The 23,294-nt window shown below is 42.9% G+C and overlaps 1 protein-coding gene across 2 annotated transcripts in view; it reads left to right on the top strand.

Annotated features, from left to right (window-relative positions):
* Positions 1 to 23,294, top strand: part of LOC115057157 (ephrin type-A receptor 3-like) — a 74,489-nt gene that overhangs the window by 25,527 nt on the left and 25,668 nt on the right. For both annotated transcript variants that reach the window (XM_029524040.1, XM_029524039.1), the window contains exons 6-10: positions 11,335 to 11,490; positions 13,958 to 14,293; positions 15,250 to 15,362; positions 17,620 to 17,782; positions 19,681 to 19,789. In XM_029524040.1, the coding sequence (XP_029379900.1) occupies positions 11,335 to 11,490; positions 13,958 to 14,293; positions 15,250 to 15,362; positions 17,620 to 17,782; positions 19,681 to 19,789 (877 nt within the window). The remainder of the gene's footprint in view (positions 1 to 11,334; positions 11,491 to 13,957; positions 14,294 to 15,249; positions 15,363 to 17,619; positions 17,783 to 19,680; positions 19,790 to 23,294) is intronic.

The following is a 23,294-nucleotide window of genomic DNA, read 5'->3' as shown; positions in this document are numbered from 1 at the left end:
TGGAATTAAAACTGCTACAGCTCCCATGTTTATCCCAACACACTAACCACTACACTACTGACACACAGCAACAAACTGCGTGGTCGTTTGTGTATTCTTAATAGTTTTTGGGCGCTGTGTGTATTTGCATGTTGGATGGAAACATTGTTGTTTTAGGGAATTATTGACTGTAAGTAAATCCGGCCCTTTTAATGTTATGTAACATTTCAATTTGCAGCGCACGTTTGTTTTGTTTAGTTTGCGTGTCTTTTTGGTCACCTTTGGGTGAGATGTGCAGTAAACACATGACTGCCCGAGCAGCCGAGGTTCTGCCACTCAGCCACATGAAATCACACTCCTCTGCCTTGTCATCAATGCAGTTGCATAACATCTCTCACTCTTATTCAAACTCATACTCTCTCTCCTTCTCTCTCTGCCTGTCATGCACATTTGCGGACCCCTGTCACTTCTCCTCCATCACATCTACCCCATGCAGAGGCCTCTGTGTGCGAAGCCGAACCCCCCTCCTGCTTGTTCTCTCTCTTCCTTTCTCTCCTCTCTTGTGCGTTCTGTTTCTGTTCTCTCTCTCTGTTTCTGTCTGCACCCCGCATTTCCACCTCGTACTCCCTTGCCCTCTCCTGCTGTTTCTCTGTCTCTCAGCTGGCAGAGGATGTACTGAATATTCCTCTCAAACCTCTCCTGCTTTAAGCCCTGGGGGTACATGCTGAAGTATGTCAGTGTATGTGTGTGTGTATATGTGTTGCTGTGACTAAGCATGTGTTAGTGTGTGTGTTCTGTGCCTCTGTGTGTGTCTGACCGCACCAATTACTACCTCAGATGCCTGAGAGATGGAGGAGACAGAGTGGAGAAGGACAGACACCTGTCACCTCAACACAAGTTCTCCTGCTTTCATCTCTCTCTCACTCCTCCTCGGCAGCTAATAGTAATATAGGTCAGCATGACATGTCTGTCTGTCCGCCGGCTCTACCTGTCTAATGGTCTCCTTCCCTTTTCTTCTCATTCATTTGGCTGTGGGCTACCAGTGTGAGGCAAAAACTTGAAGAGGAACTTCTCAAAATCACACCACACTGCTCAGACTGATTCCACTTAGCTCTCCTGCTGTTCTTTTCACGTCTCAAATTGGACCTAAACCAAAGTGTGAATCACCAAAGAGCAAAAAGTCCAGGGTACATTAAACACGGTGTGAATTGCCTCATGTGTTCATACTGTGGATGTAGAGCACTAACACTTGTGATTTCTGGACTGCTGTGTAACTTGGAATAATGTTTTAAAGAAATACAGCTGTTCATCTGAAGAATGCGCTTGGTTTTGCAGTTATTGCATTCGTTTGCTCGTTCAGAGACACTCACTCATACACTCACGTCTGCACCTTAAAGGAATAGTTAATCATTTTCGGTCATATATTCATTCTTGCCAAGAGCTAGAGTACAAGAGTGATGCCATTCTATACAATGACTAGAATGCTACAGCCCATAACAGGTTAGCCACCAGCAACAAGTTACATCTTGGAATCTGTGGAAAAAGTGTAAAACAACATATTGCATTGTAAAATCTTATGATCACATGAATTGGCCACAGGCCAGGTTTTGTACAGATATTGGAAAAGAGCGTATCAAGGCAACTCAAAGTAAGAGAGAGAAGATAACTTAAGTCTGCTCTACTACATAATAGTCCAATATTATTAATATAGCTATGTGACCTGTACGCCAGGCAACACCTCTCACCACTTCACAGCCTGTCGGAGACTCCAAAAGTCTGCTTGACTTCTTGGGATGAAAACGTAGACCCCGTGCAATGTAATTTTCACAGAAAAAAAACCAACAGCAATTTCATATTTGTAGAAAACATTTCTCAACCTGTGAAGGGGAACTGGGCTTTCTGTGTGCCCGGTGACAAACAGCGATCAAAGGCCTCCCGCTCAGCTGCTCAGTCGATCAGACGCGGCTGTGACCGCAGCACAGCAGGAAAGGCTTCACAGTAAAAGCTTTTGTTTGTTCTCCACAAGAAAAACGTACATTCTCTGTGGAGGAGTGGAAGTTATATAATACATGTACTGTAAAGGCTCCATCAAGACATACACTCTGATGCACATAATGAAAGAAATACTGCAACCGCACAAAAGACTATGCACGCACACACACACACAATCAAACACAGGCGCACAAGGATACAATACATTTTTGAAATTTATATCTCATAAGAGGATTGCGGTCTCTGATCGTAACAGGCCTGAGCAGGGAACAGATGTAGGAAAAGGCTAATCTTCACACCTGTGAAAGAGGTTGAGCTCATTTGCGGTGTGTGTGCGGCTGTGTGTGTGTGTGTGTGTGTGTGTGTGTGTGTGTGTGTGCGTGCGTGTATGTGAGTGCTGAAAGTTCACTAGGGAACCTGCCTTTCTCTATCGCCTCTCCAACCCAGTGCTTCATCTCTGCTGCTATGGCTCTATCTGTACAATAGGACTGTCTGGACAGTAGAAGCAGCAGGTGAAGTGAGCATTTTTATGTTGATCACATACAGTCTTTTGAAGGTCAAGGGCTCCCTCCTGCATGTAGTATATGCTCTTTCAGAAACATATACACACACACACACGCAGACTCTCATTGCTTTGCTCTTCTCTTGGTGGCAGCTCAGGGAGGTGGAGAGCATGAAGGTGTTGGCAGGGGAGGGAGTGGGAAGCTAACAGAAGGATTTAGACAGGGACTAGGGAGATTTTTGTGTGTACTCTTACTGTCCTGTGTGTGTGTGTGTGTGTGTGTATACACTGCTGCAGGCATTAGGGCATTAAGCTGTTGAAGTGGTAGGCAGTAGGGTGTTAATACTAGACAGATGTTCTTAAAGGACAAATGGATATATGGGCCAAGTAAAGTCAACCAGTCATCTGTCCTTCTGTCTGTCTGCAAGAGTGTGTGTCTTTCTGCTGCCTGACTCCACTTTTCATTTATTTGGATAAAGACAGCCACCTCCGCCTTTATTTCTCCTTCATTCGCCTTTATCTTCAGCCTCACACATGTCCTCCCTACACCCCATCCCTTTTCCCTCTCCCTCCTTCTCCTCTCCTCTCTTTGTATTTGAATAAATGACACACTAATTCACAAAGGGTTGGCGCTCACATTATAACCTCCATACACTGTAGTCCTCGTCTACATACCCACACAGCACTGACCCAGATAATGTCTATTCACACAGAGCCTCCCAGCCCGGCTCCTCTGTCAACATGGCGGATCATTTGGAAGGGACATGCTGGATTGCCAGAAGCCTCCTTAGTAGGATGGCATTCGCACTATTGAAGTGTTAGCTCCAGTGAAACCTGTGCACATCAAGGGGGCTGTTAGAGACAGGAGCTCATGGAGCTCAGCGGGGTCTGGTGCAGTAGGTTGAGCTGTGTGAACAAAAAAACCCGCAGAGAAAAAGAGGCAAAGCAGGCCAGGCCAAGGACTAAGAAACTGTTAACGCGTGTTTCTCTTTATATAGAGCGATTCCCTACAGAGGCACGGAGGGAGGGGAGAGGTGTAGAGGGCAGACTGTGTCCCCTCCAGGTACAATTGTCATTAATTGGCTGCGTTTCATGTTCTGTTGAGTTCTAGTTGGGGATAAACATATGTGCACTCATGGGAAAGTTCATAATTTTCATTTTTGTGCGTGTGCTGAATGTGTTCAGTTTGCTCCATTTAAGATCTGAAGGTTTCAAGAGAGACGGGTTTGTGCATGAACAAGAGCAAGAGGTGGCGCTCAGGCAGCCGGCGGGGGCTGCTGAAGCGGGGAACACAGGAACAGGAAAGCAGCCATTGACCCCTTCCCCTCGTGCCCCCCCTCTCTCTTTCTAGTTCATGGATGGCTTCCAGATGTACGATTGGCTTGTCAGACTGATTGGACCAGGGTTGCACAGTTATTGTGTTATTGCTCAGCTCCAAACATGACGTACAGATGTAGCCAGAAGTCCAATTTGCTGCTGCTTTCATATGCTGTACAGCTGCACTATTGTTCTACACGCCAAGAGGAACCACTCAGGAAATTCAAATAGACTTTTCAGTTCCAGTGTTAGCCCGACCAAAGAATACGACAGATTATGTTTCATTTTAAAATGTGGTCGTTTGGACCAGCTGCTGCATTAATACAGTATACAAACGGTGAATTTATACAGTGGCTGCAAAGATGAGAGGCAGAGATGCGGTATGAGATAAAGGAAACAGGTGCATGATGGTATGCTGAAAACAGCTGGATTTTAGTCATTTTAGTCAGGCAATTTATTTGGCCGCTTTATCCTCAAGTTCAGTTGAGCTGACAATTAGCTCAAGGAGGTAATTAAAGGCTTGTTGTGTTGTGTTCTTTATGTTACTTCTTACTTCTATTTTCGTCGAAACGCCGAGTTGGCAAATGAATGTGTTATGGTTTATAGTTCGCTATTTTGAAAAGCAAGATGAAAAAAAGGAACACAGAAATGTTCAAGTTAATATTATATAATACAGTGTGTTATATCATACTGGGACAAACAAATAATATTGGTAATATCTTACTTTTAAAATATTACACACAGACATAATCTGTTATTTTATATGACCACGAGTGAGGCAACAGTCTGTGTTGTTTTCTGACATAGCTGACTAATGGCCACCCACAGGTTGAGGACAACGAGGATATGGTCTCCTACTTAATAGCCACATCTGTTTGCATGTGTCTCTGTGCAAGGGCTCTGCACGGGGCTCTCCCTTCCAACTCCTCTGCCTGAGAGGATGAATTATTGAGAGTGATGAACTGAAAATAACGTGGGTGAGGAGAGGAGGTGCGGTGCAGTGCACCTCCTACACACACTCGCCGGTCACGGGGCTGGGCGATGTGGGCACATTTACGGCTGTGTGGATGGGTGGGTGTGCTGGGGAGCATCAAGGGAGACAGATACATAGATCTGAGGGGTGTGTGTTTATAGTGTGTTATAACTCTGTGGGTCGGGTTTTATGGAAAATCTTTAGGGCGAGAGAAGATGTGTGGTTGTCATGAATACTTGAATCTGTGTATGTCTACGTATTCTTTGTGCATGTCCATTGTGTTTTTGTCTGTGAATAGGTCTTTCTGACTACATTCAAAAGAGGAAAGGAGATCTTTGTGTTCCTTTCTCTTTTTTTTGATAGCAAAGCAGGCAGAAGAATAAGTCATTCAGACTGTGAAGCAAACTCCCAACAGACTCTTCTGTGGGCCTGTCATCTCTCCCTCTCTCTCTCCTTCTCTCTTGCCCATGACCCTTTTCACACAGAAACACACCTGGTATCTATTTATTCTGTTTTTAGACTGCAGTATAATCACACAGGTTCAAAATTAGAGAGCCATCAGCTTAGATTACCGCGAAAAAATGTGTCTCTGTGTAGATGTGTGTTTGCTTTAATTGCACTGAAATTGAGAAATCTGTCCTTGTGATTTTCCTTTTTCTGAAGAGTGCATGTGTGCGTGTGTGTTCGTGTGTTCCTGTCACTGAGAGAGCAAATATTTGTGCAGGGGCTCTGGAGAAGGTCAGGGTCAACGTATGACAGACAGCCCACTGGGAAATAAGACACACACACACACACAAAGGCAGAGTCTCACACATGCGCACAGACGCACGCGCGCGCACACACATTCACACACTTACACAGGGAATAAGATAGAGATGGTTAGTGAGAGAGCAAAAAAGACTAAAAGACTTGACAGAGTCAGAAATCTATAACTGGACAGACAGGAATGAAAACAGAGAGACAGACAGAGGGAAAGAAAAACAGAAACAGCAGAACAGATAGGGAGTGAATGGGGAAGAGGGGGGAAATTCGCCTGCTCTCAGTAATTGGCTGGTATCCAGAGGACAGACAGTAGACAGCCTGAGTGTACTCATGTGCTTCATGCACTGGACATCACACACTATTTCAAATTGGCCCTGACCATGTATGTTTGCATCTGTGTGTTCGTGTGTCATAAGGTACCATTAACCCAGTCAGGGTCTGTCTGAGGTGTCATACAGGCCCACATCTCCTCCACAGCTATTATCCCTCTAACCACAGCAATCTGCCTTGTCTTCTTCAAACTAAGGGCCTCTGCATTTCAGCATTCCTGTGCCACAGCATCTGCCGGCAGGAAGGGACCACAGTTTTATACAGATCATACTTTCATATAATGAACAGTAGTTCAATTAGAATAACAACCAATAAATTGATAAAAGAAGTTTAATTATTCAAGCCTATTTATCAAAATTCTCACTTAATATTACATTTAGCACGGTCAAAAAAAAAAAAAAAAATTCAGACAAAGGCAGTCTCTAAACAATTTTATTTTATTTTAGCAGTTGATTATTAGAAATCAAAAGTTATTATGAAGTTGAATGTCTGTAAATTTAGTCTGTCTTTTCTCAGTATAGCTCTCAGCTTACTAAAAAGTTTTTCTTTGGTACTAGTTATTCTGGTGGAATAGAAAAGCTATAAAATAAAATGTGGCTCAGCATCGCAAGAGCACGTTTTCATTTCTTTGTGTTCCACTATTATGTATAAGACCATGAAAAATAAGCTCAATGTCAATATGTCCCATTGGAAAAATGTACATGTAATCTTAATTTTTATGTATTAGTTGTCAACTTGGCTCATGGGAAACGGTGAAAGATTGACATGTTTGTGTGTTTTCTCAGGATTTTGTCAAATGCTGTCACTTACTGATAGATGGTTTTAGCAGTGTGGCAGGGGGGATCAGATGTAATGTAGCTCAGTGTTACTGCTCAGACAGAGCAAACAATGTGAGGTAATTAAAGGCTGGTAAGCAGATAGTATTAGGAAGGAAAAAAGGCCAAAGGCTTGCTTAGGAATTTTGTCTGAATGTGTGCGTGTGCGTGCGTGCGTGTGTGTGCGTGTGCGTGTGCGTGTGCGTGTGCGTGTGTAGCAGAGGATTAGTAGTAATGTTGAATATTATGTTGTTAAAGGTTGTCATGAACTCCAAATGGGGATTAAAGGATCTCAGTAGGGGGCTGAACCTGAACTGATGCTGACATCTCTATTCCACACAAACCTTGTCATTACCACATGCACGCACGCACAAACACTAGTGCACTCTGCTCGGCTCTCTCCTCCGTAAACTGGACTTAATATTGGAAACAAAAGCACACAAAGCCGCGACCATATTGCATCCACTTATCAACATTGACACTGTTGATGACACAAACACATTCTCAGTTAATAAAGTCACGTGTCATGTCCGCCTGCAGGTTTTAGAGGATACACTGTTGTGATCGCACCATTGCATGTTTACATCAGTTTTATTGTGTGGCACCAGATTGTTATCCGCTCTTCCACATATAAGGTCCCTCAGTTGGTTTAGCATGAAGATGTGCCAAATCAACTGAAAGCATGTTTCACGGGTACGTACACATGGACACAAACACACACATAAACACATACAGATGCGACCCCGGTGGCCGTAAAGGACGTCAGATTCAATCTCATCAGATTTCTCCAGTGATGCTTGATGTATCAATTTTTAAGTAGCTGGCCTCAACTAACGCCTGGGTAGCCTACACACACACACACACACACACACACACACATGGACACAAACAAGCAGCTCTGTGCTCCAGGAGCAGTGGCACTCGAGGGGTACTAGAAGGGTGCCATCTTGAAAGCCTGTTGCCATGGTGACTATTATGGAACTCATCTCCCCTGGGCCAGCAAGCCTTACACAACTTCCCTCTCAAAAGGACACACAATCGGATACCCACACTCTCACTACACCCCAATCACCCACCCATCAGCAAACATAAACACACACAAAGACTTCTCTGGTATCGCTGCCCTTTAACATAAAGCCAGCAGGGATCCAATGTTTGTCTTGAACCAAGTGCAGGAAAGAGCAGAGCAATTAATAGTTGAAGTGGCAAGAATGTGTGAAGGAGAAGTGGAGGAGAGGAGCATTCAGTAAAGTGCAGCGGATGGGATTTTTTACACACACACAGCCGTGTGGTTGTGTGATGACGACGATGGTGAGGTTTGGAGTGTACGTTCGTCTGCATGTGAGTCTATAAGGGCCCAAGTCCCAAGTCAAGCTTTAGTCATCAGCCTTCTTAAGTGTGAAGATTTGCAGATTTTTCTTATCTTAAGTCCCAGAGAATCTGGGATTTGCACTTTTTGTTTAACCAGACTAGCAAAAGCGGCACTAACTGTCCAAAGCACATAAGAAACACTCATTAGCTCTGTCGACCTTAGTGGAGATTGAAAGTGATTCGACAATACCATAGTTATATAAAAACATTGATTGGCATGGGCATATCTTCACTCTTTGAAAAGTGGGATTTTCTTATTTGACATTTTTTTCTTATCAGTTAAATAAACTGTATTTGAGACCCTAAAAATAATAGAAAAGACTAGAAAGAGAATACAACAGGACTCAATCAGCTCCCTGTGTACCGTGTTTTCCCAGAGGAGAAAATTGGGCTGTTCCCTTCCCAATCAGTGGTGACTGAGGGTGTGTCTTGAGTGGCAGTACTATATCATATCTAAGAGCTATCGATTGGCATAAATACACTGAGTCTCTCTGGTGACCAGATGAATATTTAATAAGACACTGGATCTGAGGCCACTCTTTGTTTTTAGAAGGAGCGTGCACGCACGCACACACACACACACATACACACACACATAAACAAACCATATATACAGCATTGTAAACTTACTTTGAGGATGATGCAAATTTGGAGCTGGTTCATAGTTTGACAACATAGCTGAACTTTTTCTCTCCTGTGTGTCGGCTTTGTGTGAGAGTCTGTGTTTATGTGAGCACTGTCTTACTTCCTCAGCCTTCCTTCTTGTCCCTTTTTGCACTGATGGTAAATCATTAATCATGAGGGAACCAAGTCAAGTCACACATTTCCCATGGGGTAGACACTAGGAGTAGCAGTGAGGAGGAAAAAAAGATTTGGGAGAGGGAGAGACGGCGGGGGGGACTTAAAGACAGGAAGAAAAACTGGAGAGAGAGAGAGAGAGAGAGAGAGAGAATGAGGTGGTACAGCACAGTAAGCAGCAGATCAAGAGAAGGGAGCTCCACTGGAAGAGTCCAAGTCCTCGTCCTTGTACAAAGTTTTTGATCATGCAGTTGTTCAGACGCCAGGCCTGGCATGGGGCACCCTGTCTGTCCTCTAGCGCCTGGGTCCTTTGTGCCTCTGTGGCTGGCCTGCACCCAGAGCCCGAACTCACCGGATGAAACGTCCCAGAAGAAAAGCTGCTTTTCCAACCTGCTGGTACAGCCAACAGCCGTGCACACACACACACACACACAGTCACCAGCACAGCACCCATTACCTTGAAAGTTGACAGCAAGGAGGAAAAAGAGCAAAGCCCTTTGAGAATTATCACTCCTTTACTCCTCCTTCGTTTATTTTTCTCTTTCTCTCTCTTTCTCACACACACACACACACACACACACACTAGTGTTCTCTGGGGTCTTTTGGGGATTGTGCTAGTGGACTTTGCTCCCCTATGATGAATGATTTGCCTAAAAATACTGTCTGTATTTGAGCAAGTAAGCTCAGTGTCCAGGTGGAGGAACTTACCTCCACAGTGAGAAATCACACTACTTCCAGGCCACGTTCCATTCCTCTCTCTGCAGGTTAACCACAGCATCAGATATAGGTGTTTATGTGTATGTGTGTGTGTGTGTGTGTGTGTGTGATAATTTACAGCCTTTCTGGGACGAATGACGTGCAGCTTGATTAAATCCATGACCTTCACCACCAGCACAAGCAATCTAGTAAGCAAGTGAACACACACCTTCAGTCACACACTCGCTGCATACTTAACAACTTCTCACACACACAAGCACTCAGCATACGAACATGCAATCAGCACCTGGCAGATTGTATCGCATCATTGATCCAACCCATTCTCACACACACACACACACACACACACACGGAGCATGTACTGAATATCATTTAAGACACCCTCATTTCCCTTACATGGGGTTTTGTGCACTGCAATACAATTTACCATCATCACAGAAACAGCTTGCAAGGATTGGAATACCAAGTCCACGAATGTATAAATAAATACATGTAATCTATATTCAGATAACCAAAGGGGAAGCCAGGAATTCCATTTCAGGGCCTTGGATGCAGAAGGGAAATCATTCAACTCCCCAGTCCATATCAGCATGCTGCTGCTTTTGAGCAGTAACACAGTTTTCCCTCCCCAGTTTTACGACTCCACATAATGAGTAACATGCAGCCACTGTAGCAGCCATGGCAATAATCATATTATGTTGTTAGGACTATTGCTGTGACTTTGGTTGTGTATTTTTTGTTGCCTGAAGATTGACTGCTATAACAGGAATGGCAGCTGATCTCCTGTTGTACTGTCACTGCACTGTACAAGCCCGAAGTTATATGATATAAAGGGATCTCACGTTGACCAAATGTGACTATATAGTCAATCAAACTCTGTTTTTTCTCTCTCTGCATGGGTGCTGCACAGCACATCCAATGACCTATCAATCTTGTAGCATAACTCGTGATGTCAGTCTGTATTGTACATGTTTTTCTAGCCTCTGTTCTCCCTTACACTCTTCTCATTCTGCTCTATTTTCACGCAGGCTTGAGAAGTCCGGTTTTATTTTATTTTTTTCCAATCTTGGTCTTATTTGTAAATCCATTACCATCCTCTTTGTTACTTATGATAACGCTGTATATATCTGGTTGGGTTCTGTGGTTTGGAAAAAAAATATCAGCAAAGATGGGGAAAAAACACAACTGTTCATTGTATTTGGTTGTAAAATGATCGCTTCTCTACTTAAAGCCTCAGTGATAAATCCCTACTGCACAGAGAAGTATGCGCATGTACAACCATGGTGGTGGCAAGAGCGGGTCAAGAAACCACTCACCCCTGCCTCGACAAGTCTGGCACACCTCTGGAGGTTGTTTAAACCCTCCCTGATTATTTGATTACTTCGGTTTCTTGTCTCATTTTAGCAATGTTGCTGCGTTCCTGGTGCCCAGCAATTACTGTGGCAATTATAGTGTCACAGTAACTGCCAGAAGTGATTGCCGAAACGATGGAAATAAGAACCGACTCATAACAACCCAGAATTATATATTTAAGAGCATTTGCAGCACAGTAGGGATTGCTTCCAATATGTATAGAGACAGGAAACAAAAAGGGGTCAAAACATCAGAAACGCAGAAAAACCACATTAGAGCAGTTAGTCCAGCTCGTAGCTTTATAACCGTGACAATTTAGGATATGAGGAAGCTGCTCATTCTGTCTCTGTTTATTTTTAGGGACCAGCAAGTGTGGTTGCATTGCTTCACCCTCTGAGCCTGTGTTTGTCTGTGTCTTTGCCCAGCGTGCAGACCTGGTACCTACAAAGCTTCAGCCACGGATGCCTACTGCACCAAATGTCCCCCTCACAGCTCCTCCCCGCAGGAACAGGCAGTCGAGTGCATGTGTGAGAAAAGTTTCTACCGTGCTGAGACCGACCCACGCTCGATGGCCTGCACACGTGAGTCTGACAAACACTGAGGAAAAGATGGTAGCTAATTATACACCAAATACCTTTTTATATATAAATATTTTGATGTTTAGTGCCATTAAATTGACTTCTGGTTACAATGATGGCATCACAGCTCATTTTTATGAGTCTGTAGTGTGCTCCGTGTATCAGGCTTATATCACATTGCTGCTTTCTCTGTATTAATGTATCATCTCTCCATACAGATGGCACACGCTGTGTGCTGTGTGGTAGCGGCATGCATATAACATATTTAAGTTATATACTTCTCTAATATGGATATGGATGATTGTCAAGGAGAAGGCAGAAAGCTGACTCTTATTCTTTCCTACTCTCTCTATATCACACACACACACAGGAAGAGTGAAAGACAGGGACAGAAAAAAATGGTGGAGAAATGTGGGAGTTGGAAAGAACAGTGACATGGAACGCGAACACACACACACACACACACACACAAACACAGATACCCAAACCCATTATCAGGTTATGGTAGATTACACTCATTAATCGTTGTAGCAGGTGAGATGTGACAGGTGTTATCAGCTGGAAATGAGTAACAGTTTGTTCAAATATGTATGGGCACACACGTACACACATGCTCTCCTGACTGGTGAAGAGCACTAAGGAGGATTGAGAGGAGAAAATGAGAAAATAACTAGAAAAGGTGAAGGAATTAGTCATGGAGATGTATGGAGAATGATACCTAAGACACAGGCAAAGAATAAAGCAGCAGGAGAATTAGTGGACTATCAGAAACATATAATCTAACTGTCATAAAAGGCCGATCAGTATAAATTATGATGACGGACAGTTATGTGTGGCCTAAGGAAGTGGGGGGAAGGAGAAAAGTAAAAGGCAGAAATAACGGGATAAGTCAGCACGCCCTTTCAGCAGATTTATGACCGACAGCCTCAATTATCCCCAGCGTGGCCTCCATCCCGCGATGCCCACGCCCCGTTATCCCCCATCACTCCTCTTCAGAAAGCTGCGCCACTCGGAAAGCCAATCAGAAAGGCCCCGGGTTCTGTCTGCAGGACCCCTGAGACTCACTGCTCAGCCAGGCCCTGATGAGATGTCAAGCTGAAGGGCCATCCACTGTCAAATTTCCTTGTGGTTGAGATACCTGCATCTCACTGGACTGTGAGCAACCATAATCAGTGAATAATAACATGGCAAACATGTTTCCAGTTTGATCAATCTGTCCATTTTGGTAATTCTAATTCTGATCTGTCACTGTAGAAGGCCCAGATGTGGAATCACTTAATTACTCCTGAATTATCACACAGACAGCTGAACAAGCTGTTTAGAGAAATCACATTATTATGTGGAGAGAAAAAAAAAAAGGCATGATCATGATCTCTGTGGTGCAGACGAGAAGCGAAGAGCTGTGAGGGTTCGTACCTCTGTGATTCATTGACACATGCATACTGTAATACCGAATATGATGTGTCATATTTCCTTCTGTCCGACATCTTTCACACTTTGTAAAAAAAAAGGCAGCATGTGGCTGAAACACGAGGTGGAGTTGAACCTGTCAGGTCTATTTAGTGTAAAAAACCTTCCTCTGAAATTAAAATGATATAAATTAAAATTTTTGTATCAGTGGATCCAGCCGTATAATGAACATTTGTGTGCCGGCTTCTTTGAAAATGATTACTGACAGTTCTTGCATTCAGTCAGTCAGATGAAGTTTGGAGCAATATTAACTTCTCTGAATCATAAAATGTACCTGACTAATGAGAAAACTACTCCAGGCACTTTCTACAGATCATTGTCCACTTACTATTTATTGTCTGCAGTGCAGCCCCAAAGAGTATCAGTTAATATCGCATGGTGAGAAAAAATAAAAAGGCTCCCAGCACTAAGGAGTCTACTATTTATCATCACATGAATTCTCTTTAAAGAAGGTCTTAAAGTTCAGTGGTGTGGTATTTTGTCTTACCGCCACATTTATCAACCAACGTCTTTGAATCTAAAGCCTTCCTTAATTGAACGCAAAGTGTCCACCCTCCGGCTAGAGTCATTTTAACTAATTTTTAATTTCATCAATGTGATTCAGTCTTTAATAGAAGCTGCTATTAATTTGGTGATGTGCTCAGAGAGAATACACGTTAAGGTAATGTGCATTTGGGAATGAAATAACATCTACCGCTCAGGAGTGTTGGAAAAGGGAACAGTGCTCAGCAGCAGACACACTCATTTAGTTGGGTAATATTATACATCTTGCAGCATGCATGCACTTTTTAGTGGGCACAATTAGCCATGATGTGACTCGAATCAGTATCGATTAGGCCTGAAAATGGAAAACAAGTAGGTTTAGGCTACATTAGCTCCTTCTGTTATAACAAACAGGAACCTCTGTGAATAAACTGGTTTTATTTTTTTAATCTCAAGTATGAATAAATTCAATTTGAAATGTTCAGAGAATTAAATTTATAACTGTTTGGCACCTCAGGTCCCCCTTCTGCTCCAGAGAACCCCATCTCCACAGTCAATGAGACCTGCGTCACCTTGGAGTGGTCGCCACCCAGAGACACGGGAGGCAGAGGAGACATCACTTACAGCCTCCACTGCAGGAAGTGCTCCGGTGATGGCAGGAAGTGCACGCCATGTGGCAGCAGCGTCCATTTTGTTCCCAGACAGTTTGGCCTGTCCTCTGCCTCTGTGCTGGTAACCGACCTGCAGCCAGACTCCAACTACAGCTTCACTGTTGAGAGCCAGAATGGGGTGTCAGACTTGAGTCCAACACCCAGAGGAACAGTGGTCATCAACGTCACCACATCACAGACAGGTGAGAACGTACCGTGGGTCATCTCACTCCTTCAAACATAGAATAAAATCTACAAATATGGTACAGCTGTGGAGACAACTACAGTTTGTTGACACAGAAAGTTCTCCCATCATATGAGTATTTTCAGATTTAGACTGCAGGAAAACCTTGAGAGGATAGAATTCTGCAGGATTTCAGTCATTTTTGTCTTTGAAGACAAGCAGGAAAGAAAATCTTCTTCAAAATAACAGACACGTCAGTCTGGAATGGGAATTTGTCAAATGGTAATGGCAAAGCATCTTCAAAATTATCTCCTGATTGCTCTGCTCTTACTGATAACATCTGGCTTTTACATGATAACTATAAAGTCACTCTGATGCCACAAAATCACACCTCTGCACTTCTCCATGTGCACATATAATTACATGTGCATCTTTCACAGCATTAGATGGTGGAAAATGAATGCAAGAGAAGCACATATGACAGTGGTGATGACTAATAAGCCTCACACTAAGGGTGTGTGTAATAACAAGGGGGGTGGAAGGTGGGGTGAAAGTGATGTAGGAGGTTGTTAACGTCATTAAGATCCCCACTTGTCATGCGTGCTAACTTCAAATACGCCAAGTCTCTCTCACACACACACACAAGCACATGTGAGCACACACTTACAACCCACACAAGAATGTTTCCCAATGTGAGCAGGAAGTAAGTCGCGAGATTTTGGGTTTGCAGCTAAATAAATCATGAGCAGATCACACATCACACATAAAACACACACCTTGTAAGCTAACTCATTAGCAAAACAACATGTCACATTTTGTGTTTGTGTGTTTGAGAGGAACCATCTGAACTGTCTGGCTGCCACATGCTGCTTTCTCTCCCTGAATCTTTCCATGCCTTTCTTCCACAGCTTGTTGACCTTCATTTTCTTTCTTTGCTGCTCATGCTTTCGCCTCTCGGTCTTTGTTCTCCTACAGTGAGTGTAGTGTTGAAGGAGAGGCGGAGCAAGGACAGCGTGACTTTGGCCTGGCAGGGCCCAGTGAGACCGAATGGAGTGATAGTGGAGTATGAGGTCATCTACTACGAGAAGGTGAGAGACACAGGAATGGATGCAGATGCGTGGGTGCGCACACACATATAGAGGTACACCACCAGTTTCACACAGGATGATCAGCTTACATCTAAATTGAACAGAGAGAGAAAAGAAAACTAAGGACTATGGGAAGTGTAAGGTTGCTTTTTTATTTATTTATTTACTTACTTTTTTTTGGAGAAATAGACTTATTTGCTTAAAATCACTATTAGAGCTGTGCTGCCCAGGCTATGTTCAAACGTGAAATCAAAACATCTGTAGTCCACTAATTCCATACAAACCTGAAGTATGAAAACATTTTTTTGTGGTTTTAAGGTAGGTTTTATTCTGAAACAAGGTCACCAAGGTGAACTAAACTGTGCTATCTTTTGTTGTGGCTCCAAGTTCAGAGATGGCTTGTCACGCTCTGTAGTTAAAATTCTGACAATGTCAGAAATGAATGAAGCACAAAGCTACAACCTACATCAACTAACCAACCATGAAATCTACACTTTGTATGCTTACATGTTCTGAAGAACACCTATCCACACAAAGACTACATCCACAGTCTGCCTCTTCTTTTTAACATTCAAATATCAACGTCACATGCGCTCAATACTTGATTAGCTTCATCGTTTACCACCATAGCAGCACAGCTGGAGAATGAATGCAGGTGATGTTTTATTCTTGTATTTTTTATTGTGTCATAGTTTACAATTCAGCCTCTCCATCAATCTTGCACCCATTTTCTTTCCCTGCAATAGATTTAAAGGATGCTGAAATGACATATTCTGACAACTTTACATGTGGTTAGATTCTGGACAGTATGTCGTTCATGAAGTTCACTTTTTGCCTGGATTAACAAACTATATAAAATATGTTAATTAGTCAGGTTTACAGGTGCTAGAGGTAAATTTACTTTTGCACAGAACTTTATAGAGCTCCTCTAAAGCTTTTAATGCATTGAATTTAATGTGCTTTCAGTCTCTTGTTCACTTCATCATAGGATTTGTGTTTAGCCTCAGGCCCTGTCTGTAATGACTTGTTCATCCCAAACATCAGTGTCTCCCTTCTTCAACCTCGCTATCACTCCTTTTCCCTCCTGTCTCCCCTACTGCTTACACCGAGCCAATTAACCACACATCTGTCGAACAAACCTTGTAAAACATGGCCAAGGTGATGAAACTAAGTCTCTGTGTGTGTTCGGGATGGTATTATTAGCCACTTTTACTATGAACCATGCACATTGTTAAGCAACCTGCACTGCAGCTCCTGCAGCCAGAACAAAAGCCTTTCAGCAAAATTACCCAGAAAACACAGGGTTTCCTCTTTAGTTTGTTTGTGTCTTTAAGGGACAGAAACAGAAGAAAAGTCAGCACACACCGGTTAAATTACCAATGAAGCTAATGATGCCACAGGAACAATGGCAGACAGAGCCAGCGGTCTTTAGCCACCCAAATCACGAGTGAAATTGTTAGAGTGGGAGTATTTCGATTATAAAAAGGATGATGAGGGGGTTTTTCAGGATGGCGGACACCCAATCTGCAAAAACCTGCCAAAAGAAAGTTACAGCCAAAGAGTCCAACACATCCACTTCAGTACAACACTCACAATGAGGTCCACAACAGTTTAACTACACTACAACACTGTGTGGTTTCCAACTAGTGTGGGTGTGCTTGTGTGTGTGTGTATTATATTAATTGTTAAAAACGAATGAAAGCATTAGGCAGCTGATTGACAGCTGATAATGATTATTTCACTCACTATAATCGTACCAACAAAATTTATAATCATCCCATCCCTAGATTCAGTGTGAATAGTGTTATCCTGTGTTGTAGAGTGTCTTCCATTGGGTAGAGTATCAGACTCTCTGCAGGGAATCAGCTTATTCTTTATCCATCCTCTCTCTAACACATTTCTAGGTGCATACGCATTTACACACAATCTATAAGGTATTTGAGAAGCTAATCTTTGAGTAACTGAATGCCCCCAGGTGAAGAGAGGATAAGATTTGGAACTTGACAGTTGCTCCCATAAATGGGACCAAATGGACCAGCGATGAAGAAATGAAAACTTAGTGAGGTGTGTTTGGCCTCTGGAGAAATTTAAATTCAACTGTCTGAGGTTTCTATTACTTTCAAATGTTCCTATCTATGACACCACAGCCTATTCCTCTTTATACAGTAGGATACGATTATATCTATCTTTTTTTTTAATCCATGATCATTTTATTTCTCTGGCTCCTAAAATTTCATTCCCCCACTTCTCCTTTCAGAACCAGCGGGAGCAGAACTACACAGTTTTGAAGACTCGCTCCAACATGATGACAGTGGACGGACTGAAACCAGGGACCACCTACGTGTTCAGAGTCAGGGCTCGAACTGACGGCGGCTATGGGAGCTACGGTGGAGAAATTGAACTGGAAACCAGCCATGAAGGTATGATAAAAAGATATATCCTAAAAGTTTCTGTTTACTTTGTTTTCATTCTCTCCCCTCTGGTTGTCTAATATCATCATATTAGTTGACAGTGCTAACACACACAAAAAAAAAATCCTTATCAGCAGTGAAAAGCTCAGGTGAAAGAGAAAGGCAAAGATTAACAGCAGAGCAGAGTCCTGTCCCATCATATCTAGAGCAATATGAGCCTGATTCACCCTCCCACAGTTTGAATCAATCTACTGGATGGTTAGAAATTGCTCACTTTTGATCCAAATAGCTTTTTCAATTCTGTTGTCAGACAAAGAGACCTTGGCAGCCTCACAGGGCGTTTATGTATCTGAGGAAAAAGAATGAGCAAACTTGGGATTTCTGGCTTGTGAGGTCTGATCACTGGAGCGAAATCCAAAGGGCAGAAAAAGTTTACCTCAGTCATAAATCATGATAACACCAGTGAATACAACACTTGGCATTCTTGGACATTTTGCTGACATTTGGTGAATTAATTTAAACTTGGCTGGACAGCTTACTACCTGCATGACTCTTGTTTAGACTGGTCTTTTTCTGCTCTCCTGAAACAGCAACAACAGTAATCTATGTAGAGTATTATTTTATTTCTCCTTTTTTTTTGCATAATTGAGACAAACTGTATTTAGAAATATGTTACATCCTTGTGGGGACTTGTTGGAAAAAGAGGAGACTCTTTACAGGGTTTGAACCTGACCAGTGAGGACAAACAGATCTGTCCACACCGTGTTCTGTCTCTGCCATGATGTTTTCCATCTCACTGTCACCCGTCTTTTTCTCCTTTCTTTGCTGTCATCCACTTTCATTATCTCTTCATTATGGGCTCTGGTATTTTCTGCTCTAGAGGCCCCGTAATGTGCTTCTCAAAGTGAGCATTGATCCCCAGACAGGCAGAGCAGAGGGGGATAAATCAGCTAATGTATAGCGCTGCACTATAGATTGTGTGTGTGTGTGTGTGTGTGTGTGTGGCATGGCATACAACAGACACACATTAGCCTACTAATTATTCAATTATCAAAAGTCTGACATATTGTGCCTGCAACTTTATGCATGGATGACAAGACCCAGGCTGGGAGTCGCTTATAGTTACGGAGCCGTCGTACAGATTCACAGCCAAGTTCAGCTGTAAAATCTGCCAGATCCAGCTGACCCCACAGCAATCATATCAAGGTTATCTAATCAGATCGATCCTATTGATGGCTAAAGATGGCTGTGTATGTGTGTGCCAGCAAATGTAATAGAAGATCAATGCTTATAATGCCTCGAGGCATTAATTTTGCCTGCAACACACACACAGATATTTGTATATACGTGCACACCCAGACACATGTATTTGCTCTTTCTTAGCTAAGCCAGATAAGTATTTGTTTTGAGTAATGGCTTGATAGGTGTGGCGTAGAAATCGATACCTCTTTACAGAGAGTTCTAGGCGGTAGCCTTGTTATGTGCAATGTTAACATATCCATTTGGACAGCCCAGCCGAATGGGAATGGTTTTCACGTCCACTCTCATCCCTTCATAGGCAATGCGGAGAGGGAGAGCGCTTTTCATCAAGGAGCTTACTTACTATTCCACCCACCTTCTCGCTCTCTTTTACCCGTTTGCTACTGTCTTTTTTTCCCCTCTCCCTCAACCTCTGCCTTTTATCTCCTTTTCTATTGCTCACATTTCACCCCCCGTCCCAACACACACACACACACACACACACACACATTCACCATCTCTTGCTGTCTTTTTTTTTTTTTCAACTGTTGCCTCCCTACATCTTTTAATTCCTAACTTTACTCCTGCAGAAAACACACTCAGCTTCATTTCATCCTCGTTTACGCTTGTTTTACTAATCCACAGTGTTCCCTCCATCTCTCGTACAGATGTTTTGGCCATTGGGGACCCCAACCAGTCCACCATCCTGGCTGTGTCCATCGCTGGGGGAATCGTTCTCCTCATCTTCCTGGTGACTTGCTTCATTGTCAGTGGCAGGTAGGGGCAAAAGTGAAGTGACACCAAGGTTCTAAGTACAAAATGAGCTGCACCACAGATTCACGGGTCAGGTGTTCAGTGTAGAAACAGTTTATGGGACCTGAGAACAGCTCAGAGAAGTTTGAAAGCACCCCCTCAAACAACAGTCTGCTGTGATTTATGTACTTGAGGCATGAAATGCAGTTGGGAATATTAGCAGTCATCCTCCAAACCGTCACTATTTATCCAGTATGACTCAGCATAAAGGATTATTTTCAGTAAAATAGGACATTTTTTAAAAACAACATACAGATCCACTGTCTGTAAAGATGTCTATGTGCAGTTTGAAAGAAGAACACACATGCTGGCAAAGTGGAAAAGCTCTGAAGAATCATTAAAACTAACACAAACATAGACATATAACATACACTGCCAAGTTTAGCCTTCATTTAGCAGAGTTAGTGTTGCATTTAGATAACCAAAATATGCTTGTTGTCAATCCCATCTTGCTACTGACATCTGTAATTAGACAGACAGACTCAATGTCAGAAGTGCTGTTGCCTCAAGGTCCCTATAGGCTCAAAACCAGTCTGTCACTAATTATATGGCAATGGCCTAACTGGCAACGCATATTCTTTACACACAAAGGCTACCACACACATTCATACATGAAATGGGAACCTCCCACTTGGCCTTTCTTGCTTTCTCTGAGGGATTACATGTGGCTGTGCCAAAGCAGGACCTCAAACTCTGACATTTATGCTGCCGCCAAAGCCCAGCTAAAGGCTGTGTTATTCTATATGTGAAGAACACGGACTCTATCATCACTTGCTTTGAAGGTTAGGCTGCAGTGCATGCTCTGTCTCAAATAGGGCCAAAGAGGAGAAGGAGATGAGAGGGAGAAAGACAAATAAAGGATTGCTGATTGCTATGAGGCGAGAAAAGATGAAAGAACAGGAGTTAGGAGAGGAGACAGCCATCTGTGATTTAGTGTGCCTGTAACTGAATGTTTATCCTCTATGAGCTCCGACTAGATTAGCAACATGTTAGGATCTACACAAACATATCCACATGCACACCCTAATGTACACACACTAAAAACATTAGTATTGATTGAGGTGATTGCTTATCAGGCTGAGTGCTCTATTCACTATTGACTAAGAGGAATGTAATCAGTGCAGACTATGTAACACACGCACATAAATATGAAACATTTTTTTAATCAGAGGGGAATTGTGAGGTTGTGCATGTGAGAGGCTCAACAGCCTGTTAAAAAGAGAGTGTTATGAACTCACATGATGACACAAACACACACTCACACTCAACTTATCAGGTTTCAGAGACGGTGGGAGGCGTTAACTAGGTGAGCGGTCGATGCACCGCTGTCAATTTCAGGTCTTCCTCTACCTCTTTCCCTCCCAGTGTTTTTATCCATTTTTCTTCCACTTAGAGGTGGGAACGCTTGGGAGGAAGTCATGTTGATTACTGCTTTCTATTAAACAACATCTGTCAATCTGTGTGTATCCATGTGCACGAAGGGTGGAGTGTTTGTGTGTGTGTGCTGGGTCTGTAACTGAGGGATGCAATAAGGATCAAAGCTGCATCACTAGAGAGTTGAGAGTGGGTGAGAGAGAGCTCCGAGGGGAGAAAGATGGACAGAAGTGAGGTAAAGGAGAGACACAAGTGGAGGATAGATGAAAAGATATTATAAAGGCAGTAGGGATAACAGACCGTGGGGGGTGGGGGGTGTACATCAGAAGTATGTTTGTGCCACTAGAGAACTATATTTTGAGATGGCGTGAAAAATAGAGAGAAAGAAGATGATGCTTGGGAGATAAAATGATATTGATGGAGGGCGGAGGAAAGCCAGGGGGAAGAATAGAGGTACAAGGAGAAAAAGATGAAAAGGTGGATTACAGGAGTGTCTGAAAGAGGAGGAGGAGGCATGGTTAGTGTGATGGGAGTGCGATTGCAATGTTAGGTGCAATAGGAGTGCCATGCTTCAGGTGTGAAAATAAGGCTCGGTTAGTCTCGTCTTATGTCGTCCATACCTCGTCCTTTTCATCTTATCTGTCCATCAGTCCATTTTTCGTTTGCTTCCAGCTCTCATTTTACTGGGTACACCACTCCCTCTGCTTCTGCGTATCTCTTCATTTTCCACATCTCCCAGTTCTTCAGTTTTCATTTCCTGTTCCATTCTTGAAATTTACATTTGGATAAAATCTCCCCTGTAATGTATTGAGAATCTGGTGTGTTTGCTGAGACCTGTTCAATGCAGACAGTGATTACAGATGGAATTGAAATAGACACCCTGAGTGAGCAAGGGTTGAAATGATTTCCTACCAGACATTTGTAAGGTCTTTTCTCTTCTAAATGCCAGCTGTTTAAACCATTTCCTCAATAATAAATACACTGGTTGGACGAGCAGACGTTTTTGTAACCAAAGATCACCTATTGAATCCTCAATCGTGGAAATAGCTTGAGCACCCCTTCTATAAGGGTTTTATTGCTCAGCTATGAAGCAACAGCACACAGTGTGCCCATACAGTCTCTGTCTTTCTGCTATACGCTCACTCTGTCTGTGTACACATTTCCTGCAGCCTTTGCCAGCAGGCTTCTGAACAGCCATGCCTCATAAACGGGCTGATTTGCAGGCCATTCTGTTCTGTCCTGTTCTCGTTTAATAAAGTGCTGTTATGCTATTGTTACTGCAGGAGAGAAAAACATGAAAAAACGCTGAGAGCTCCTCAGACACAGCACGGCGCTGACAAATCACATCAGTTATTGCTGCGTGTGTGCCATTATGGCTCTGCGAGTATATACGTGTGTGAGATTGTGTTGTGCTTGTGTGTGAAGTTGGTGCTTTTGTCCTCCTGAGGGTGCTTTGGCAGGCTGGCAGGTGCGAGCGATGGGAAGTTAGCAAGGGACTGGCACGACCACTGATTCAGCAGATGGCCTTTCACTCAAAGAGCACTCTCCCCTTTGGTCTTTACTTTCTCTCACTCCTTGTTAAACATGTTATAACTTCTGCCTCCCAGCATGTGTGTGTGTGTGTGTGTGTACATGCCTCTGTTTCGTCTGCAGTCGAGTGATTCTCCATCCTTTTCTGAATAGCTGCAGGCTTTTGGTTATCTGCCAGACTCCTATGTGTTCATGTTTTTAATGTAGGAGTTTTGGAGAGCAGTGAACATGAAGTTGTTCGATCTATGTGATGTTTTTTTTTTTTAAAGATGTGTCATCTGGTATTCTTTTCAGCACCTTTATCGAGTACATCTGTTGTGAGAGCAGAAAATGTTCAACAGGGAGGCAATGAAAGCTGCAATCTGTGAAATAAAATGTTTGAAAATCTTCAAAATAATAAGTGGTGATTAATTGAATACTTGGCACAAAATAAGGTGTACAGTTATTGCTTAAATTCACTTTGCGTTCTTGTTACTTTCTCTAGAGAGAAACCCCTTTATGATAACTATCTTGCGGGGTGGTTCAGTATTTTATCCGAAATGAAAAAAAGGAGATAAGAAAGAGT

The sequence above is a fragment of the Echeneis naucrates genome, chromosome 17 (genome assembly GCF_900963305.1).
Source record: "Echeneis naucrates chromosome 17, fEcheNa1.1, whole genome shotgun sequence".
In the NCBI taxonomy this organism is placed as follows: domain Eukaryota; kingdom Metazoa; phylum Chordata; class Actinopteri; order Carangiformes; family Echeneidae; genus Echeneis; species Echeneis naucrates.
This window is presented reverse-complemented; position numbering and strand designations above follow the sequence as displayed.